Genomic DNA, 19891 nt, shown 5'->3' on the forward strand with positions numbered 1-19891 from the left:
GCAGCTCCTGCATTGAGTGTCTGCCCTCTGGTGGTCAATGTGCATCATAGTGACTTGTCGTTCCACTGTTTGGTCAATTTGCATATTAGGCTTTTGTTATATAGGATAGGATACATTCATTCAACAAAATATAGTGTGTGTAATGTGCCAGACTCTCTCTCAGGTGCTGAGGATGTGGCAGTGAAAAGTGAGAGAATCTGATGTCTAGTTTTTGGAAGCAAAATATGAAATACGTTATGGCACAGCTTATACACAGTATGACCTTTATTCATCACCATTGAGAAAGGTAGATGGTTAATTAAAGAAAATCTTTTAGACAAGGGAATAATAAAGTTTTAGATAAATGTATTAAATATAGTAACATAAAGCAAACAAATGCCTTGTTATTCACCAAATATGTTTGTGTAAAGAGATGATCCCGTGGTGTTTGTGAGTTCCCTAGTTAACATCTATTCAGGCATTTTCCTGGGCGTGTATATGTCTCCTTGGGATACCAGGGTCGTCACTGCAGTGCTGGGGTGTGGGTCTGTTTTTCCATCCTAGACTGTACCGCTCCTGTACCTACTATCCTGTTTATCCTTTGCGTTTCCTACACAGGGCCTTACAGAGCTTTCCCGTTTCTGCACTTGCTAGTGAATGGCCCTCTACTTCATGGCGGTGTCGTTCAGAGAGCTCCAAAGACTGAGAAACTATACCAGGCGTTTTCAGAAGTGAATGAGCGTGGTATTAAAGCACTAAAACCAGCCCAGCCATGATTTTTAAAAAATATATTTTATTTTGATATCAGAGAGGAAGGGAGAAGAAGAGAGAGAGAAAGAAACATCAATGATGAGAGAGAATAGTTTATTGGCTGCCTCCTGCACACTCCCTGTTAGGGACCGAGCCCACAACCCAGGCATGTGCCCTGACCTGGAATTGAACCGTGACCTGGTTCATAAGTTGACGCTCAACCACTGAGCCACGCCAGCCAGGCTCCAGCCATGATTTTGAGATTAATAATGTTTATTGCAATGGAATGGAAAGTGAATAAGCATTTTACTGATTTCAGGCTACTCGTGTGATGTGGACTCCACCTCTCCGGGAAAGTTTCTCATATCCATTTCTTGTGCTTCAGATGTGCATTTTAACTTTGATCCTCAGGTAATTTTTATTTATGAAACAAATCTAACTACCCACTTAGATTATAAGGTATGTTTCTTAAAATATGCATCAACCTATTATGTTATTCAAAAAGAAAAAAGAAAAAAAAGTTATTCAAATGTAGGTGCTGTTTTTTTAAGTCACTTTTAAAATAAGTTGAATAGCCAATTAAAATAATCTAAAATACTAAGTTTTAGATAACTACATGATGTTTTAATAAATCAGAACGTAAGTTTTTATGTGTATTTGCTAAAGATTCCAAGGTTTTAAGGAAACTATTATTTGCTCCCCCCTCCAAGCTTATGTAATCTGACTCATCATTTTCCCACCTGTGGTTTTGAGGGAACATGAATGTATATTCTGCGAAAGGAGTGTCCCATGTAAGGTTGAACTTGGGAAATGCTCGGTTAGATAGACAAGGAGCATATATATTTAGATACTTGTGAAAATTTCTTAACCCCTGATGTTTCTAGCAGTTCCGTCAGTTTCATCTCAGGTGCTTTTCTTGGACACATTTATTTTTGCTGGAATTAATTTTATAAGCCTTTCAGACTTTAAGAGGTCTGAGAAACAGCAACAACAAAAACATAAACAGTAGAATCCCATTAATAACTTCATCCTAGAAATAGGTTTCCCATGTTAGTGAGCCCGCTCACTGAATGGTATTTACAGGTAAACAAGGTCTGATATTTCCTTTTAAAGCTCTTATTCAGATTGTTTTATGCTAAACATTTTTGTAATCCAAGTAGCACTGAAGTTCTTTTTAACGAGCTTTTAAAAGTTAACTACATCTTGTCTTCTAGCGAAGAGGAGAGAGTCATCGGATGTGGCCATTTTGCCGTTAGTTGATGTGTTCAGTGATGGGCTACTTTTCGGGGCAAACTCATTGGTGTCAGTTCTCTCCCTCAGGCTCTCGCACAGCAGCGGCAGGTATTTCATTGCGCTTTGCCTCTCCAATGTCGCTTTCATGCTTCCCTGGCAGTTTGCACAGTTTATACTTTTTACACAGGTAAGACGATTTTAGGCCAATTTAAGTTGAATGCAAATGTACTTGGTTGTTTCTATACAAGTGTTACAATGCGATTATATTTGTGCCCTAATAGATTTTCAAAAAAAATGGAGTAATTATGAAGTTCAGATATATGTGTGCTTTTGAAAAATAACAAATCATAGTCTACAGTCTACTAGTGTACTTCTTAGTTAGGCAGATACTCACGGTCAACATGCAAAAGTATTTTTCCGATTATTTGAATTCACGCTTTTCTTGTTGGCATGGGAAGTGAGCTCTACAAACAAATCTACCTGTAGACTCTTTGCCTTCGGAGTTACTTTGGGTGCCAAGCTACACAACATGGTAAGGGCCGTTCCTATTCCTCATGGTGGGGCTTCTGCTTCTACTCGAGCTTAAACATCGGCCGTTCTGTCTGAGGGACAGAGTCTCACTGGACACCATTTCTCCGCTTTCATCTTAATATTTCTTGAGCGAATTGAGGCCGTATCCTATTTCCCCAAACAACTCGGTGCTTAATGGCAAGAAGCTGATCTGAGTTAAAAAAAAATAAAATTATATATAAATATATTATTGATTTCAGACAGGAAGGGAGAGAGAAATAGAAACATGATGAGAGAGAATCATTGGCTGCCTTCTGCAAGCCCCCCCACTGGGGATCGAGCCCACAACCTGGGCATGTGCCCTGACCTGGAGTCAAACCGTGACCTCCTGGTTCATAGGTCTGTGCTCAACCACTGAGCTACGCCAGTCAGGCTGAGTTAATTTTTTTTATTATATCATAGAGGAGGGAATCAGTAGATGTGACCATGAAATGTGTAAGGTCTAGGTCTGGATTTATTCTTTGCAAGTCTTCCAGCACTGTTTGTTAAAAAGGCTATCATTTCTCCATTGAGTTACCTTTGCTCCTCTGTCAAAGCTCAGTTGCCTATAATTGTGAGCATCTGTTCCTGAGCTCTCTCTCTTATTCCTCTGGTCAGTTGTCTATTCTTTCTCTGATACCGTGTGTCTCAGTTACTGCAGCCTTGTAGTAAGTCTTAAAATCAGTTCGTCTCCAACTGTTTTCAAGAGTTTTCTCTTTGCCTTTGGCTTTGAGCAGTTTTTACTATGATATGCCTAAGTGTGGTCAGGTTTATTTATTCTAATTTATCTCTTGTTGGGGTTTGTAATAGTTTATAAATCAGTGCTTGATTTTTTTTCTATAAATTTTGGGAACTTCTCAGGTAAAATCTCTTTTAATATAGCTTTTACTTAATTCCCTTATCCCTTTCTGAGATGTAAAGTAAAATATATTAGATTTTTACAACATATACTCTACATCGCTCATGTTCTTGCATATATTATTCACCCCTTTGTCATTTTATGCTTTTTTCTAGATGTTTTCTTCTGACCTGTTTTTCAGTTTGTCACTTGTTTAACCTGCTTTTAGACCTGTCTTAATTTTGGTTATTGTAGTATCTAGTTGTACATTTTCAATTTGTTTCTTTCTTAAATGACTTTCATGTACTCTCCTGAAATTTTCAATCCTATCTGTTATTTCCTTGCACATGTCAAACATAAAGTCATTGCCTGACGATGTCAGACATGTTTTTGAGTGATTTGTGAGCTAAGAGTGGTTTTTATATTTTTAAAGTGTTGTTCAAAAATAGAATAAGAACCCTAGCCAGTTTTCTCAGTGGTTAGAGCATCAGCCCATGCACCAAAGGGTCTCGGGTACTTCGGTTGCAGGCTCGATCCCTGGCCCTGGTTGGAGCACATGCGGGAGGCAACCAATCGATGTGTCTCTCTCACATCGATGTTTCTCCCGCTGTCAGTCCCCCTCCCTTCCTCCACTCTCTCTAAAAATCAATGGAAAAAATATCTGCGGGTGAGTATTAACAACAACAAAAAAATTGAGAAAGAATACAGCAGGTCCTTAACCATCGTTTCATTTAATATTGTATTGTTATAACATTGATGAGATCCCATGAGAACTTACATCAATTAGCCTGTGGTAAAATTGTTTTCATGTATGTCTTTTAGCTTAAAGTCACTGAAGCCTATTGACCATGTTAAGTGGTAACTTACTGTATAAAATAGAAACTATATATGGCCCACACAGTATAACATTTACTATTTGGCTTTTTATATAAAAAGTTTGCTGACCCCTGAAGTAGATTATGGATCTGTTTCCATTGTGTTTGTAATAATGCCTTATCTCTTCCTGTATCTAGTTAGTTTTGATGTGGTGTTGGACATTGTACATGAACAGTTCATTTGAGACTAGGTTGATATTAACATCTTCCAGAGAAGATTAGATTTGCTGCCAGCAGGCAAATAAAGACACTAACAATCTTGAATCACCCTCATGTGATGAGAGAATGATATAGGTCAAAGGCTTTCATCTTTCTGAGCACTGCTTGATTTCTGGCTCTTTTAGAATAGTTCTTTGAAGCCCCATGCCAAAGCCTGTGGACTTAGCAAGGATCTCATTCTTGGTGTGCTTTCACTTCTGAGTCTGGACATCTCCCACCTGCATGTCAACTGACAGGCATCTGCTACTGTTGGAACTGGCAGATGCCTCTGGGAGAAAAGTGCCCCAAATTGTCATGCTTAGCACTGCAGATTTCCATCTTTTCTCTGGTCTTAGCGTCTTTCTTTCTTTCTTCTTTTTTATTTTTTTGGTCTTGTTAGTAATTTGTGGCTTCCATTCAGGTATTTTCCCTAGCTATTCTAGTTCCCAATGAGAAGGTTAGTTGAAATTACTTCATTATCATTATTAGAATATTAGAAATATGATTCCACTGTTACTTGTACTTTGCTTATGAATAGTGAAGTATTTTTCTGCATTTTTTTCACTTTTGCTTTTTTTTATATATTTCAGGTAGCCTCATTATTTCCTATGTATGTTGTGGGGTACATTGAGCCAAACACATTTAAGAAGATCATTTATATGAACATGGTAACATTTTTTGTACTTATAAGTCAAGTATTAAAATAAGATCTCAGGGATGCCTTCTTTCAAGTTTTATTTAATACATCAAAATGGAAATGTACATTACAGATACCATATTACAACATACTTTCAACTACAGAGTTGATGTTTTTAATCTCTGAAACTTTTATTTTTATGTTTTAATTATTATTAGTCACTATTTTTGAAACTGTCTTTTCCCTGAGACCTGAAATTTCTAGCACTGTACATGAATATGACACTGTAAATTTTATGTTTTTGCATTTTTGGTTTTATCTTAGTTTCTGAACACCTCTCCTTTAATAACATAAATATTTTCTAGCTAAGAACATAAAATAAAGCTTCCTTATTAATAGAAATCCTCAGGTAGTGCAACAAAAATAAGATAAAAATTAATACAACTAAGTTTTATTTATTATATTACTCCATTATTGAATCAATAGAAATAATATTTTTGCAGTTTTCTTTGTACCAAGTAGCAGACAGAGAAAAAAAATTAAATTTTTCTATATAGAATTCATGGTGTTGAAACCACTTAGAATCTATCAGTGTATTGAAATTCTATTATCATTCAGCCAAGACCTATTTATTAATCTTATTTATGCATAAAATATGTGTATTGGAATGGCTATATGCCTGTAGACAAAGTCTGCATTGTGCTATAGATCCAATAATGATGAGATATTTTTTCCTTCACTTTTCAGATTTCAGTTCTCCTTTGTTTCGTGTTGATGTTTGGAAATCCATTGTATTTATCTTCTTATTATTCTTCATCTTTGTTAATGACATGGGTAAGTATTTGTTAAGCTCATGAAGTTTTTTGTGTTTGTTTTTTTTTAACCTGTGAAATAGGAGTTTTAATGCCCCTCATATAGGTTTAGGAGAACAATGAGGGCCCTTTCCTGATTATTACTCACATGAAAAAAATTTTCCCAAATAGCACCTATTCTCTAGCTAGCTCATCCTTGGAAAAGAACATGGTACAAAATTTACCATTGTAGGGCAAATACCCAAGTAAATATTTTAAAAAAACAACTAGCAGGTAAGACTTACTTTTTTTATTTTATTTTTAAAAAGTATTTATTGATTTCAGAGAGGAAGGAAGAGAGAGAGAGAGAAACATCAATAATGAGAGAGAATCATTGATCAGATGCCTCCTGCCTGCCCCCCACTGGGGATCGAGCCCACAACCCAGGCATGTGCCCTAACCAGGAGCTGAACCATGACCTCCTGGTTCATAGGTCGACACTCAACCACTGAGCAACACAGGTCGAGCAAGATTTACTTTTAAAACATACCATTAATTTATGATCAAGATTAGTTATTTCCTTCTAAGTCACTTCAGTAGATTCAGTACGTATTGCAGTGACACTGCCATTGCTCAGAATATTTTTGGAACTCCTCTGAATTGCCTTCACAGACTGTGGCACATTCTTTTGAATATCCTCAATGGTGGCAAAACTTCGTCTTTCAAGGGTGGATTTGATTTTTGGAAACAACCAAAGTCTTGTGAATAAGGTGGGTGATTGGGCTGGGTAATATATAGATCTTGATCAAAATATGGTGTGACATTAAAGTAATAAGACCTATTTTCTTGCACCCATACCTAAATTATCTTTGGGAGGTAGTTTAGAAAATGGAGTTCCAAACTGTTTTGAGCAATGATAACATAATTAGAATAGGTAAGTAGTCTCCTCATGTGACTGACTTTCACTGAATGACACCCGTTTGGATATGTATTTGGAACGGTGGTTCAGTAAATCGGCTTTATTACTTTATAGTCACACTTCTGATATTCCTAAGCCAGAACCTATAATATTCTCCACTGGAATGTTCCTGGCATGTTCTCTTTCCACAATTACCAAAAACGATACCTGCCATGGTAATACCAAAATAGGGCACTTTTCCACGTATGGTGTATTGATGGAACCTTTTGGGATTGCCCTTATGTTTTAACAGTTTTTGCTTCCCGCACCTTTTTTTTTCTCTTCACAATAAGTAATCCATTCTCTTTTTCCCAAAAAATGCAGGCTTTTCATTTTCAAAAATTTGTCAAGCTTTTTCAGCATGACAAAAGACTTGTAGTAATGTGCCCATCCACCTCTTTTTAAGAAAGCTATTTTATTTTGAAATACAGAAAACTGCATGAAACAAGTGTTTTATGTACTGACAGTACTAACTAGTACTGAAAGTACTTATTAATGAACTGTTATTTGGAAAATAAACTGCCATCAAGTCAAAAATCAGAATTTTTCCAACCATCCTGTCCCAATAATGATTTGACTATGGTAATCATTCCTAGACTTCCTTTATATTTTCATTTCATTTACATCTCTATTTTTAATCTATAGGTTTCCTATATATCTGCCTGTTTTCTTTCCTAGGAAATGTAAGAGCCTAGGTCATTGAACGTGTAGAGGATTCTATGGTCTAGATTTTACTTTTTGAATCCTCATGCTTTAGCTTTACATCCTCCTCTGTCTTCTGTATACTTATAATGTGTTAATAATTGAATCCAAAGCTTGGATAGGTTAAGGTTTTATCCCTTTAGCATAGTATTGTTCTTTTATCAGGAGGCACATAATGGCCAGAGCCTCCCTTTTTATGATAGTAGTCATCAACACATTGTACCAGATCCGTTAACTCAGTAGAAATTGCACATTGGTGATAGTCCAGTACATGTCTAAATATGTAGAGTTGGGAAGAGATAGAAAAATATTTGAAGAAATAACTGCCAAAATTTTTCTAATTTGATGAAAATTATTAACTCAGAGATAAAGGATCTCAGTAAATCCCAAATCCAAGAAAACTGTAGTAAGGCATATATAATGAAATCGCTCAAAATCTGTGATAAAGACACAATACTAATAAGACGTGTTAAATATAGAAGAACAAAGGGTAAGGATGTCAGCAGATTTTTCACAAGAAAAAAAATGCAAGCAATAAGACAGTTAAGCAACATATTTATACAATATTTACAGAAAAAAATACTGTCAATGTACAATTCTAGACCTAGCAATAGATGGCTCAAAAATGAGGGCAAATTAGACTCCATGACGAGATTTGCACTAAAAGAAATTTTAAAGGAGGTCCTTCAGCTGGTAGGAATATAATATTAGGTGTCAGTATGGCACTGCACAAGTGAAGCTAGTGGTGCTGCTACAACACAAATACCATAGGCTGGGGGCTTATTTCTCATAGTTCCAGAGCCTGGCGAGTCCGAGACCAAGATGCAGCTGATTTGATTCTTGGTGAGGGCTCTCTTCTTCATGTGTAATCAGATGCCTTCACTCTATCCTCACATGAGGACAGAGAAATCATCTCCTTCATGTCTCTCCTTAGAAGGGTACTAATTCTATCCATTAGAGATCTAATTATCTCCCACTGGTTTCATTCCAGTATGTCACATTGGAGATTAGGGTATCGGCACATGCATTTGGTGGGGGACATAAGCATTTCATTGATAGAACCGAGAGTATGATTTTTGAGGACCCTGGCTTTACACATGAGTCTCTATTTCTTACCTTTCATAACTCTAAGCCCTCCTCTGCTGCCCTCCTTTTTAATACTCGCATGTAGTTGTAGCCTCTCTCTACAGTCCTCCCTAAAGACTGCCATACGTTCTCACCTAATTAATGTTTTCATTTTTAAAATCGTCTTCTTTTGTCTGGTATCTGGAAAGTTCATTTTCTTTCTTAAAAGTCAAGTTAGGTTTTAAAAATTTTTCAAAAAATTTTATTTGGGAGTTTGGAGAGGAAGGATTTTTAACTTAAACCACTAATTTTTCTGGATAGCTTACATATCCACTTGCATGGACACACCATCCACACACCATCTACCTCATCCGAGGAGTTGCCCTACACAAAACATCCCAAGTAATGCAGTGAGGAATTAACTTGATTCCAGAGGCAACTTTTTAGCACACACAGCATTTATCCCTCACCCCAAGGAAAATTTGTCATTTTCAAATTTTGAAAAATCAACAATTAAGAAGGAAAATGGCTGGTGTAGGCAAGATAGAAGATGGGGTGGCTGTGTAATTTTTGAAACATATAATTCATATAAAATATGATAATTTTATTTGTTTCATTTTTTTATTACATGTACTTTAGGTGATAATTCTAAAGAGAAATAACATTCAAAGATTGGGTGTATCTGAACTCAACTTTTGGGTAAGATTCAACATTTTAAACATAATTTCTTTAGACTCTTTATTTCTATAAATTGAACATGATAATGTACTTAAAAAGGAATGATTTAGAGTTAATCAGTCTTATAAATAGCTACTTGCTTAAAGTGGGAAATAGTCCTTAGCAACATCTACAAGTCATTTTTAAGAAACTTGTTCATTTATTTCAGTACTATTTATTTCTCCATAATCTCCCAGCCTCCTCTTATTTCAACTTAGACACTGCTTAATCTTTGACTTCCTCCCAAGTATACAAATGGGTGGGCCATGTTACCTCTATGTATGTGTATTTTGTTTCCAAGTAAAGTAAGTATATTATTAGGGAGGCACTGCAATTACTAATTACCATAATATCAACAGACGACATTCATGCTTTTTCTTTGATTGACTTCTACTAAAAATTTGAACCTGCCATATTGAAGGACTATGTGATTATATATTGTATATCAATAGGGTAAAACTGGAAAAGTTATGGTAAGATAAGGAAGTACATTTCAGAAAGCAAAAGAACAAAGTGGAATGTATTGCTAGTTTCTCTTTGCTTGAGGAATTCTCCCATCCCTTGTGGTGAACATGTAGGAATATTTGTAACCTTAAGTTATTGGTGACATGACTCTTTCAATATATTTTTTTTTTACTTCTGAAAGAAATGGTAATTTTAAAACCAAAAAATCAACAGAAAAGTCAAAGTTTTCATTTAATAACTGTACTCAAAGAAGTTGAAAATTTCAATGATAAACTATTGAAAAATGACAACATAGGACAGTGTCTGTGAACATTTAGAGAATTCTGTCAAAGCATTTGCAGAGGCAAATTTATTGTTTTAAATATTTTCAGTTTTAGACTGGAAAGAATAAAAGTGAACTTATGCTTTCATTTTAGTAATTTGAAAGAAACAAAATTCTAAGAAAAGTTGAGATGTAATGAATGTTCAGCATATATTTGTATTTTGAAACTTGTATAATTTATATCAGTCTCTTGCATAAGGGAGAAACAAATCATGGTAGTCATCTAAACCCATGCAAAAGATGTCCTGGCTTTTAAAAAGCCAGTCAAAAAGGAAAAGCAAAGATATTTTGTGAACTGACACTTTTTCTTACATAAAACCTATTTTGTTTCTCAAGTAATTCTTTCATGGTAGTGGAATAAAGATTATATTGCATATCTTACTCTGTCATAACTGGAAAATTTGAAAACAGTGAAGGTCTTATTTTTATATTGAGTGAGAGTAAAAAATAAACAAAAAATTGTCACTTATGATTGATCAAAATCTATTTTTAATATTATTTACTGTCATGTGGCCACTTGAAAGAAAACACCTGTATATAATTATGTACCCTCATGCTGATCAAATTGGGTTCATCCCAGGAATGCAAATATGTTTCTGGAAAATCCATAAATATAAATTATCACACTAACAGATTAAAGGAGAAAAGTGACTATTATCCCATAAGATGCAGGAAATGAATTTAATACAATTGAACACCCATTTATGGTAAAAAACTCTTAGCATAGTAGAAATAGCAGGGAGTTTTCTTAACCTAATAAAATTCTTTAGCATTCATTGGTTGTACAGGTGAGGTACTTGGAGTGATTAAATTTTTTTCTATGCCATTTATTGATATGATTGAATATTTTAACTAGGTAATTTTTAGTACCTGACTTCTATTTATTTTATTTATTCTTTAGCTAATTCAGTGTTTCGGTTGGTTTTGTGGAACAATCATTTTGAAATTCCTGACATCTAAAATCTTAGGCGTTTCAGATCATGTAAGTACTTTCCAGTTAAAACATAAAACGTTTTGTAAACATGTATACCTGGGTGAAAACTTTGGAACCGCCTATTTTTTTACCCCTTCATTTTATATAGATTAAGTGCCTTCTTCAAGGGCCCCAAGCTAATTATTGGTAGAGTAAATACTGAGAAAAATGTGTACCAATGAGTGCTGACTTAGCCTTCTAGGAAAAAAATTAATAATATGCTTAGTAGTTAATTTGTTTATTTCAGTTGAATTATTTGTTTAATCATTTATTGCAGATGTTAGCACATGAGCAGTCTGTACTCAGCTTTGAAACATAGAACTCTTAAAATACCAATATTTTTATTCATAATTATGGATTAAATGTAAGAGATGATTTGATGTCTTAAAAGATTTTTTAAAAAAGTTCTCTATATTTTTATCTTCTGGAAAATACATGGACCACTTACCCCTCATGAATGGCATTTCTGCTTGTTTTAAGGCTAATGCCTTAATAATGGCCCTTTTTAAAACATAAGTCCCTACTTACAAATTAGTTTAAGGAATAGGAAACAAAGCATGAATTTACTTTTGATTTTTAGCACTTACTGTTGGGATATGAGCATACATGCATGAATCCTGCAATAATCTACTCTGAAGTTTACCTTCTCTAGTACTATCCAACTAAAACCCTATCTAATGTTGAAATCACTTCAACTTTAACAAGGGGTGTGGTATTTACTCTCTAAAAGGTCAAGTGCTGTCATTATCCAATAGAATTGAACTTGCATACATGTGCATGTGAAATACAACTTCAGAAAGTAAAGATTTATTTGCTGTTTATTGCTAGCTTTGCACAGTGGTTTGTTAGGGTTATTTGCTGCTGCTGTTCTCTGTGTATCTGACACATTTTTTTTTCTTTCCCCTTTTGTTCTTAACTTTTTATTCTCTGGGGAGTATATATTTTATGATAAACTTTCTTTAGTTCTCCTAGGTTATTTACTTACCTGTTACGTTCATCTGTGGTTTTCTTCCCTGCCTCGCTCCACGTTGTCACCCGACTCTTTACAAATCTTACACACACATGCATGCACACACACACACACACACACACACACACACACATCCTGGGTACGTGACTTCCTCTGTGACAGCAGTGAGAAAGAGTTGAAACGAAAGTGTTTTGGTTAAATTATTAGTCACCAGGCTTGCTCTAAATTAGAACAATAAAGGAAACTCTCACTTATTCTTGATCCTGGTAGATGATGGGAACCATGAAGAACCACAGGTAATCAAATAAGCTTGATATAAAATAATTTGTCTCTGTAAAATACTCTGAATTAAGGTTTTCCATACCAACTATTTCCCTGGTTAATCTGGCCGTCTGAGAATGCAGTGGAAAAAGAATTGTCTCCCCGACAGCAGGAAATAAAACAATCCGGAGAACATAGGAGTCCCCCTGGGGTTGGTTTGGTGGTGCTTATTTTAGAGGCCTTGGGGATCAAGGAACTAAGTCAGAGTGGTATTCGCAGTTGTAACCCTTCTGAAGGACAGCTGTCACGTTTGATGGCTTGATTGTACGTCCGAGAAATTCAAGAAGCACCAAAAGTTGTAATCGGTGCATGAGGCTTTATGAAAATGACAGCGCATAGAAAATTGGTTCATGATTTACAATGTGTGGTAAAAGGGCTTAACATGAAACTGTTTTTTCTTGATAAATGATGTGATTATAAAATCTCATGATTAACTGCATGGTGGTTTCTGCCCAGCAAATATTGATTTTAACTCACTCTTTACATTATCATCTCCGCTTATTTTTTCTGACCTCTTTCAACTTTTCATTTCTCTTGACATTTTTTTTCATAGTTCAGCATATAGCGTGTATTGTATTACTCACTGTATTCTTTTTTTTCCTTTGAGAGGGACACCAGGTACCGGATTTATGTGCTCTGTAGCTTTTATTACCATGATATCAAATGAGTTGTTACTGCCTGCAATAATTGGCATAATTTTAATTTGCTTTATTCTGTTTTCTTCCAGATTCGCCTGAGTGACCTAATTGCGGCGAGAATCTTGAGGTTTACAGATTTTGATACTTTAATTTACACCTGTGCTCCTGAATTTGGCTTTATGGAAAAAGCGGTATGTTGGTTTTTTGTTTGTTTGTTTTGTTTTGTTTTGTTTTTTCCTTCTCTACTGGTATAATTTTTTGCTCTGAAGTTTTCTTTTGAATCTGAAACTCAAAATTTTTGTTCAGAAACATCCAACTTTTACCCCATCACTTTTCACAGTAACTTTGGCCAATCACATGGCCTTCCTCACCTGTTTCCTCATGTGTAAAAGCACTAAACAAGGGCTCCTATCTTACCAAGTTATTGGTGGTGGTTGAATGAGATAATCCAGGGAGGTGCTTAACATATCATGTGATCCACAGTGAATGACTGTTACTACAGTTCAATCACTTGTAATAATCTAGGTCAGTTGGAGGTATGGGACTCCCCAGAAAAAGTAAATCCAAATTCTTATTTATGTTTTTTAAAAATTCAGTTTTATTTCATTTAATACCCCAAATACTACAAAAATTTTAAACAAGACGTTGCCAGCAAAGGGACACTACTAATCTTACTTTAAAATTTAATAAATGACTATTTTGAATAATTTGTTTTATTTCAGACTCCAGTGAGATACATAAGGACGTTATTGCTTCCACTTGTTATGGTGATTACTTATTTCATCTTAAAAAAGGTATTTAAATTTTTTAACACTTTGGGTTAAAGATAAGAACTTACAAAGATTGATAATATCTCAGAATTCTGTCTTATTTTTAGGATGAATTCTTCCCCTCCCAAAAACCGTTTTTTATTGAAATCTTTTTTTTTTTAAATCTAGTATTATGTGGGTTGTTTTTTTGTGTGTTTTTGTTTTTTGTTTTTTTTAGAAAGCCACATTGTAAAAGGTATTTTCATGTATCCTCTCAAAAGAAATGTATCAATCACCCACCATGTAGCAAGAAGATGTTAACATCGTAGGTACAAAAAGACAGGCCCGTGCCTTAGAACTTACAGCCTAAGGGAGTTGGGGGACCTTAAACCTAAAACCACACAAATGACTAAAGAATTATAGTTGTTACAGATGCTATGAAAGTGAAGTATAGGACAGTTTTTTTTTAATTTTTTAAAAATATATTTTATTGATCTTTTACAGAAAGGAAGGGAGAGGGATAGAGAGTTAGAAACATCGATCAGCTGCCTCCTGCACACCTCCTACTAGGGATGTGTCTGCAACCAAGGTACATGCCCTTGACCGGAATCGAACCTGGGACCTTTCAGTCCACGGGCCGACGCTCTATCCACTGAGCCAAACCGGTTAGGACGACAGTTTTCATCTTTCAAATATAAAGCTCATTCCAAGAAATTTTGATCCATTTGGAGACATGCACAGAAGAAATTTGTATAGCTGTTAAATCATTCTGTATGTGTTCATTGTTTTCATAACAAAAGAACATATTATCACTATAGAAGAAATAATGTTGAAACTGGCAGATTTTCTTGGTCTTGGAGTGGTTGATCTGGAAGCCTGGTTAAAGACAGCGGGTCCTTAGTTTTAGCAATTTTGAACTAGTTTTATATGGTTTACAAGTTGTCTTGCCTTAAGTCAGTATATATTTATTTTATGCTTCGGGCAGATAACAATAACATGATTTCTCTACCCCCACCCCCTACCAAGGGTGGTCTGTTGAAACTAGTTTTTGGTGTTTAGAATCAAATTGCTTATCTTCTCTCTATAGTTCCAGTTCCCATGTTTCTCATTCCTTTGTTTTCACATAGAATGTGAATAATTTATGAGTGAGAAAGGCACCTCCTCCACATCTCTGTAGTTTCACCCCTGATCCAGGTCCTTAATGACTTGGACAACTAGTCAACCCCAATGACTTGGACAGCTAGTCAACCCCCAATGACTTGGACAACTCTTAATAACATGGACAACTGGTCAACCCCTAGTAACATGGAAAACTGGTCAACTCCAATGACTTGGACAATTGCTCAACCCCAATGGCTTGGACAACTGGTCAACTCCAGTAACTGGGACAACTGGTAAAAACTGAATGATTTGGACTATAAAAACACTTTTTTTGCCCTGGCCGGATGGCTTAGTTGGTTGGAGTGTCATTCTGTGCACTGAAAGGTCGGGGGGAGGGTATTCAGTTCCAAGTCAGGGCACGTACCCAGGTTGCAGGTTAGATCGCTAGTTGTGTTGTGTATGGGAGGCAACCAGTTGATGTTTCTCTCTCACATAGATGTTTCTCTCTCTTTCCCCTTTACTCTCACTTTCTTAAAAAGTCAGTAAAAACATTGTCTCAGGTGAGGATGAAAAAAAACCAACTTTCTATTGGGTGTGTTTATGTTAATGAATGAGAACATTTTAAATGTCAAATAATTTCTTAGAAAACTTTCATTGATTCTATTCACAGACTTTCCGTGATGTTTTATGTGTCTTATGTACAAACACCTATCAAAGGTAATGATATCACAGTTTTTTCTAAATCATATTATATTTATTAAATGACTTGCTGTTATCAATTTTTTAAATGAATGTTCATTCAACTTCAGCATTATGATTAAGAAAATCCATATTAGAAGGCCTCTACATCCTGTAAAGCTTTGCTATAAAACTAAAACATCTAATTTTTTTAATGAAACATAAAAATAGGCAGTCATATACTCTTGTGTGAGTCTAATATGAATTCTCTGAGGATAGAGCCAGTATCAGTGCTGTTCATTCTGTGTTCACCGCACAGTACCTAAAACACGGTAAGACTGCCCTAAACATTTAGTCAATTTCTAGCTGTAAATATTTAGTAAATTTATTAGACAACTTTCTGGAAATAAAAATATTTATAGACTTTACCCAGTAACTTTTCTTCTAGGAATTTATGCTAGGGGAATACTCAGAGATGCTCACAGTTTTATGTACAAGGATGTTCATGGTGTTTATAATTGTGAAAAATGAAAACAGTTCTGAAGTCCAGCAATGCTTAAAGTTTTGCATTCACTCTATATGGTTGAATAGACAGTCTTCTTATTAATTTATCCCTTCAGAGGCACATTCTCCAGCAGTTAGTAAAACCTATTTTATATAATAAAAGCCTAGGTGGCATTGTGTGATGTCATCACAAGATGGCCGCTGGGACATTGTCACAAGATGGTCACCACAAGATGGCCAGCAGGGGAGGGCAGTTGAGGGTGACAAGGCCAGCAGGGAAGGGCAGTTGGGGGTGAACAGGCTGGCAGAGGAGGGCAGTTGGGGGCAACCAGGTTGGGGGAGCAGTTAGACGTCAGTCAGGCCAGCAGGGGAGCGGTTAGGGGGCGATCAGGCTGGCAGAAGTGGTTAGGGGCAGTCAGGTAGGCAGGCAGGCAAGTGGTTAGGAGCCAACAGTCCTGGATTGTGAGAGGGAAGGTGTCCCAGATTGGAGAGGGTGCAGGCCGGGACACTCCCCCCCACCCCCCGTGCACAAATTTGTGCACCAGGCCTTTAGTTTTATCTTTTAAAGAGACACCTTAAATAGGATGACTATAAGTCATGCCTTTTAGATTGCTCTGATTTTTAATGATTTACCTAATATATTTATTTCCTTTTATGCTTCTAAGTAGTTTAGAGAGAATCAAAATTTTAAGATCTAAGAAGAAATAAAGTGTATTTTTATGTAATCATAAAGTGGACATTTAGTAAATAGAGAATATTTTTGTTTTATTCCAGAAAACAGCTCCTTGAACATGGTGAGGTAAAGCCTTCATTTTAGACTTTGTGTATTCGATTCTAACTCAAGGCCAGTTAGTCAAGGTCTAAACCATGCTGCCGGCAACTGTCAGCACTGCTTGAGTGGTTCAGCCGTGGTGGTAAATTTCTGCTGGTCCTTCTCACATTTTAATCTGCTCTGTTTAATCTGAATGGTAGTAAGGATTGGGAAACTAGAAGGTTGATGTATGACCATGGAGCATAATTAAATAATTGCCCCCATTCATTTATTCTTTCATTCGACGATAACAAACATTACCTTTTTGCCTGCTGAGCTAGTTCAGCCATCAGAATGGTTACCCGTGGCTCTATCACCGGAGCCTGGGCTCCTGCCCCACACAAAGGGGACGGTCAGTCAGTCAACAAGCTTTAGCAGTGTTGCAGGTTACAAAAGACTGTATAGCAGGGTTCTTGCCCTCTCAAATGTGTGTAGATTTTCAATGGAGACATGAAAAAGATAAGGCAGCATTTTATATGGTGCTAAATTATTTTATGGCACGTAAAGGGGCTGGATATATGATTTACTAATAAAACTATGAGTCTTAAAGGAAAGATCAAATTTACCAGAGAGGGCAACTAAATTTGAACTTAGTAGGAATAGCTTATAATGACAACTATTTTTTGAATAGTTACTATGTGCTATGTACTCTTGCTGTTTAATTCTCATAATAATATTCCCATTTTACAAATAAATTATGTTAATTAGGTGATACTACCTGTTAAAGAGATAAATACTAACATAACTTAGTAGTAGTTTAATCCTTTGCTCACTTAAAGTTAAAAGCAGGAGTCCTGATTGGCAGGAACTAAGGACCCAGATTCCTTCCATCTGTGTCTCTGCCATTTCCACATGTGGCTTCTGGGGTCGATGTGCTTATCTGCTCCAACCTGCCAGTGAAGGAGAGAGAGCATGGAAGATGGTGTGGGGCGGTGTGGGGGGGGGGGGCGTTGTAAGGGCTGGGCCTGGAAAAGGTGATCATATCACCTGCAGGTGCAGGGCCACACCTGACTACCAGGCGGGTTGGGACACACAGCTAGCTCTGTTCTTATGGGGGAGAAGCAGGGGGTCTCTCCCAAGGAATAGAGACCTAGGGAAATAAGTAACTTGCCTAAGGTCTCACAGCTAGCTGGTAGGAAGGCTTGCACTTGAACCCAAGCAGGCCATTTCCAGGGCTCTCAAAGTCAGTCAGCACTTACTGCTTCCCGATTTACGTATATTCACAATTTCATTCTCACAGCAACCTGTTGAGGTAAGTACTGTTATTATTTCTGTTTCACAGACGAAAGACACTGCGGCATAGAGGTTAGTGGCCAGCTTTGTGGACCGAGGACATGAGCCCAGGGTGTTGAGCAGCTTCCATCTGTAGCCTGTCACTCTGCTGCCCCCTAGTGTGACTGCTTTTATGTACATGGGCCATGTCACATTCCTCAAAGTTTTACTTCTTCCTGCACATCCACACTTTATATTTTATCAGACAGTACTTACAACCCACCTCCTTTTAGAGACATACTATTCCTCAGTGTTCTGCCTTTCCCTCCACACAGGCCCCTGGTTCTGCCCAAAGAGGAATTTTACACACACACACACACACACACACACAAAAAGGAAAAAGGATTGATTTTGAAATAAATGTTCCACACTCCAACTTTGGGTCCCATAATTAGGAAAAATTTAAGTAAAAAATTTCATTTTTAAACATATTTACTTAAAAAGGGAAAGACACAGCTCTGGGTGGAGTTTTGCAATTCTGTTATAAATTATAAATTTCTGCTTATAAAAATGACATGTTCAAATATTTTGGAAAACACAGAAAAACTATGGTTCAGAAACAAACTCTGTTAACTTTTTAGGTATATATTCTTTTAGATCGTCCTCCCCGCCCCCCATGCATGAATGAGTATATATGTATATACACACACACACAGAATCCATATCATTCTGTATGTACAAAGTTTTACACTCTGAACACCTTTGCATGCCATTAAGTAATCCTCCGATATGTAACCTTTTAGTGGCTGTGTGCAGGTGGGAGTGCAGTGATTTAGTTACTCATTCCTCTCTTTTGGTCACTTAAGTTGCTTCTGTTTTTGCTGCTGAAAGTTCACTGCAGTGACCATCTTTGCAGAAGCGTTTCTGTGCTCTGGTTACTCCTGTCTGTTCCATTTCTGGGATGGGACGTTAGGTCAGAGGGGCTGGCTCTCTTCTGGGAGCTAAACGCTGCTCAATTTCGGAAAAATGCACCAGTTTACTTCACTGTGTTTCATGGCATCTTCTCTAACACTTAGTATCCACTTATTCTTTGTCAATTTTATAGATGAAAACACCTTATTACCTTTAACATTTAAGGTGTTTGACTGTTAGAACATGAATATTGAGTTGCCATTTACTTCTGGTTGCATTAATTCTGTCCCCTTTTCCAGTGCGAAATCGGTGAATATTTTAATGAATATGTCTGTTAGAAAAGTTTTGTTTGAAGCCTTTCCTTAGTGGAACTCCATCTTAATCAAAATGGGGTGTCCTACTAATTAATACATCCTATATAATAAAAGGCTAATATGCAATTCAAACGGCATAGTAATAAAAGGCTAACATGCAAATCAAACGGCAGAACAACCAGTCGCTATGATGCACACTGACCACCAGGGGCCAGATGCTCAATGCAGAAGCTGCCCTCTGGTGGTCAGTGTGCTCCCATAGAAGGAGCGCTGCTCAGCCAGAAGCCGGGCTCATGGTTGACGAGTGCAAAGGCGGTGGCAGGACTGTGAGAGGGCACAGGCCGGGCTAAGGGACACCCCCCCCCCCGAGTGCACGAATTTCATGCATCGGGCCTCTAGTGTATTTATATATTTATATAATCCCACTGCTTTTAGAGTAACCCAGGCGATGTTTTGCTGTGCTGTTTGTTGCCTTCTGAATGCCACGTGGATTTGTGCAGCGCTGCACATTTTCCTCTCTCTCCGGCTCCCTTGCTCACCTGGTGCAGGTCCTTGCACACGCACCACCTTTTCCCCGAGGCCCAGCCTGGTCGTCCTACTTCTCTTGCAGCCACTCCCCTGTGACCTCA

General features: G+C 36.8%; 1 protein-coding gene across 1 annotated transcript in view; it reads left to right on the forward strand.

The window, feature by feature from the left end:
- Positions 1 to 19891, forward strand: part of DPY19L2 (dpy-19-like 2 (C. elegans)) — a gene marked incomplete at its 5' end in the record, with an annotated part of 46968 nt that overhangs the window by 18666 nt on the left and 8411 nt on the right. Inside the window, 10 exons of the mRNA XM_014541083.1 lie at positions 1049 to 1140; positions 2050 to 2149; positions 5013 to 5090; positions 5807 to 5893; positions 9215 to 9274; positions 10981 to 11061; positions 13071 to 13172; positions 13704 to 13775; positions 15502 to 15548; positions 16788 to 16812. Coding sequence (XP_014396569.1) covers positions 1049 to 1140; positions 2050 to 2149; positions 5013 to 5090; positions 5807 to 5893; positions 9215 to 9274; positions 10981 to 11061; positions 13071 to 13172; positions 13704 to 13775; positions 15502 to 15548; positions 16788 to 16812 — 744 coding nt within the window. The remainder of the gene's footprint in view (positions 1 to 1048; positions 1141 to 2049; positions 2150 to 5012; positions 5091 to 5806; positions 5894 to 9214; positions 9275 to 10980; positions 11062 to 13070; positions 13173 to 13703; positions 13776 to 15501; positions 15549 to 16787; positions 16813 to 19891) is intronic.

Source organism: Myotis brandtii, unplaced genomic scaffold, assembly GCF_000412655.1.
Source record: "Myotis brandtii unplaced genomic scaffold, ASM41265v1 scaffold260, whole genome shotgun sequence".
In the NCBI taxonomy this organism is placed as follows: Eukaryota; Metazoa; Chordata; class Mammalia; order Chiroptera; family Vespertilionidae; genus Myotis; species Myotis brandtii.